The sequence below is a fragment of the Opisthorchis viverrini genome (genome assembly GCF_000715545.1).
Source record: "Opisthorchis viverrini unplaced genomic scaffold opera_v5_38, whole genome shotgun sequence".
NCBI lineage: Eukaryota > Metazoa > Platyhelminthes > Trematoda > Opisthorchiida > Opisthorchiidae > Opisthorchis > Opisthorchis viverrini.
The window spans coordinates 103,338-106,615 of NW_008751695.1; the positions used below are offsets into that span (position 1 = coordinate 103,338).

At 46.0% G+C, this 3,278-nt stretch overlaps 1 protein-coding gene across 1 annotated transcript in view; it reads left to right on the forward strand.

Moving 5' to 3' along the window:
• Positions 1–1,946: 1,946 nt before the first annotated feature.
• T265_13121 (hypothetical protein) overlaps positions 1,947–3,278 on the forward strand; it is a gene marked incomplete at both ends in the record, with an annotated part of 4,541 nt that continues 3,209 nt past the window's right edge. Inside the window, 4 exons of the mRNA XM_009167313.1 lie at positions 1,947–2,026; positions 2,065–2,290; positions 2,328–2,410; positions 2,453–2,542. Of these exons, the coding sequence (XP_009165577.1) occupies positions 1,964–2,026; positions 2,065–2,290; positions 2,328–2,410; positions 2,453–2,542 (462 nt within the window). The remainder of the gene's footprint in view (positions 2,027–2,064; positions 2,291–2,327; positions 2,411–2,452; positions 2,543–3,278) is intronic.

Below are 3,278 nucleotides of genomic sequence, written 5' to 3' on the forward strand. Positions count from 1 at the left end.
CCCTTGCATCAGCCAGGGCTATTAGTCTCGGTGACATCCAGTTGTCCTTTGGTCGCATGGGAAAAATCGGACAGACAGGCTTAAACTTTGCCATGCTTCATCCACGTGTTCGGTATCGGGGCTTTGTTGGTTTACTTCATGTAGTAGTTAAGGTAAGTCATGGTGGTTCTTGATAGTTTCGGGGTTGATGGATTGAGTCACTGACTTGCGAAGGCCTGATGGGCCAGTCGCCGTATGCTGTGATCATAATAAGGTGTTGTGCCCCAGAAGAAGCGACATTCGTGACTGATCGTCGTGGCTGATAGCCATATGATCCAGCTGGGTCCACGGTTAATTCGCACTTGGTGACCACCAGGTTACGCGGCGCGAGCGTTTGGGTTGAGAATTAGTGTTGGCTAGAGGCTGGGAGAGTTGCTGCCCGTCACCCCTGTGGTGAGCATCAACTCCTAATCGAGCGTCCAGCTGATCCCAAGGTGCTCAGACAACGAACTTTGGCATTCATGTCTGCTGAATTGACAATGCCACTGCCTATTGCTTGATGATTTAGCCTGAATAAATCTCGATAGAGTAGCCTCAGCAGTCCGTCGGGTATGGGCTTTGAGCTTGATTGAGCTGGCGCGAAGACTGTCCCTGGAGTCTACTGCAGCAGTGCGCGTTCAGTCATAGAGCTGAGTGCCATGAAGTTAACGAGTAAATCGCTTCTGGATCACCAGAAACGCAGAGAGAAAGAGCCGAGTTGATCCTAATGCTTTGAGATGCACAATCACGCTAGAGTCTTGTATACTTGTCTGTTTTAGAGACAACGCACATGGACTTTGAGAGTGTAAGGTCGAAGCGAGCACTGTCAATTTGACATAGAGTATGAACTTCGAAAGCTTCTGTATAGAAAGTATGTCGTGAGTTTACCGAAGTATTTGTTCATCATTACTGGACAGTCTGGGATAATTTACATTGTCAGATAGCTGACAATCAATCGATCCGCGACTTTTTCTTATAGGGTGAGAAGCATTGAGGAGCGCTATTAACGAGCAAAGAATTGTGCGGGTAAATGATGTATACCCTTTGTCCAGGCCGATGAGGAGAATTTGTTTCAGGCGCATTCATCTGGGCCTTTGACTCAAAAGTTTGATCCACAAGTCAGTGGTAGCAGGAAAGTTTTTGTTCAAGAGCCCTGTCCCTAGCTTCTGAATCGAAAACCTGACCCATTAGATAGCGAACAATAAGGTTTTCTTTGTGGATCCTGCCTGGAGCCGATAAAACAATAGTCTGACCTGCTCGGCTGCCGGAGGATGGTCTAACCCACTACTAGTGTTACGGCGTATAACAGATGCGTTTCGATCAGCATCCTGGTCTGTACAGCTTTCAGTTGTATTCCGACTGTACTGGATACCTCTGCGGTGGTCACGGCGGTCTCGGTAGAACTGTACGAAACTTGGGTTCAGTATTGCTTCCATAAATATGAACTGAATGGTCGCATGGAGGAGACCCCTTACTGCCTTCACATTACAATTGCAGGGGACGCTAAAACTTTGCTCTCAGACCTCGTAGTAAGGTTCTTCACAGTGCGAATCTCGCTGCACTTAATCTGACTATTTCTCTTTGGCCTTCGTGGCATGTTTGCACGTTGTGGAACGAGGTTCCAGCCAACGCAGCCTGCGGGATCATTGCGGAACTTTAACCTGACCACATGTCAAATTGGTAACTTTTAGTTGGGTGTGTTGGGGATGAACGATCGATATGAAAGAGCGTGTCGCAGAGGGAAATAACCGTTTTCAGACTATCGTAAGCGCCTGTGTTGTACACTGCGTTCAAATACTTTCTTATGTAAGGAGACTGACTGATCACACAATGAACTTGGTTTTACTCTTCATTATCAATAATGGGACTCTGCGTCCACTTTTTATTTGTCACACGAATATTTGACTGAAGTGTTCTGAACTTTCCAGTCTTGGATTTCATCCCAATGGCAACTGTACGGAAAGGACTTGCGTTACGAAATAACATTGTTGAACATCTATCCAAGGAGGTATGTTAGCTCATTATTTTTCACTTCAATTTCCACAGCCCACGAAAGCTTCGGTGAAGAAGTCTCCTGTGACTAAGCCTACCGTATCAGCCAAAACGGGACCCAAAGTGCCCTTCAAGATTTTCGAAGATCCAGTTTCTGCTAACTGCCAACATTGCGGCTCTGAGCGCAGGAAACCCAGTCTTCCTTGCAGAGAAAGGGTTTCGACAACATCCGTAGGAGTTCAGGCATGTGATACTGATATTCGGGAATGGTTATGTGCTGGTATTAGTTGTGTATTGTTTTCAAGTTCGCTTTGCAGAAAAGCCCACCGAAGGCTACTGGGAAGAGCTAGCCGAACGACGACGCGTGGCCTTAAAAGAGACACTTGATGAGAACCGAGAAGTGGGTCTCACTTTACATCGTCAGCATTTACTCATGTTCTAGCTATGCACTCTGGTTGAATCTCTCAACAAGGAGATTGAACGTTTAAACCAAATAGAGCAACAAGCAGAACACTTTGCGCGGATGTATAAAGTACGTTCTTTTCTGAATAAAGAAGCACCACTATATCCTCACTCAGTGATTCACAGTCCTTCACAGTAGTTTGTTGTATGTCCAAAAAAACACTTTCGATGTTAGATACTGCGTACAACTGATGAACCTGCCTTCTGTTGGTTAGCCTTCATAGCAGATTGAACAGCACCATTTCTTTCGGTGCTGACGGTCTGTAGATTCATAACCGCCGTACGTTCCTTTCCGGTCTCTGTCGCTACTGTCTACTTCATCATCATCATCANACACCACGGTAAGGTCCAGTCTCTTCGTGACGTGTCTACTTAGTACTCATACTATAGATGCAGGAATTCCAGGTTTTTCTTTTGTAATCTCTGTTTTGTTTCGAAATCATCCCCTTCGCGTAGTCCCGTTATTACGGTTGCCGCACATCTATCAACGCATAGGGTTTGTGCACGCCCTATTCTCAGTATCAGTGGAAAACGTACGTCACTACAACGTCATAGGCGTAGCTTGGTACGCATCAGCTGTTGTCGGCAAATTTTTGGATATCGGCAGGTATGTGCCTTTGTAGAGGGATTCAAAGCCTGACAACGTGGGTGTACGTATGCGTGCGTCCTTATGCTTTGTTGGCGTTCAGGTACAGATGAAGAACACGAGTAAAAGAGCATAGGTGCTCGAGCGATGTAGAGGTTCGCCACATCGACCAAAGAATTGAAAACATGAGAACGAAGAAGGTAGCGAACAAAGCTTGTTT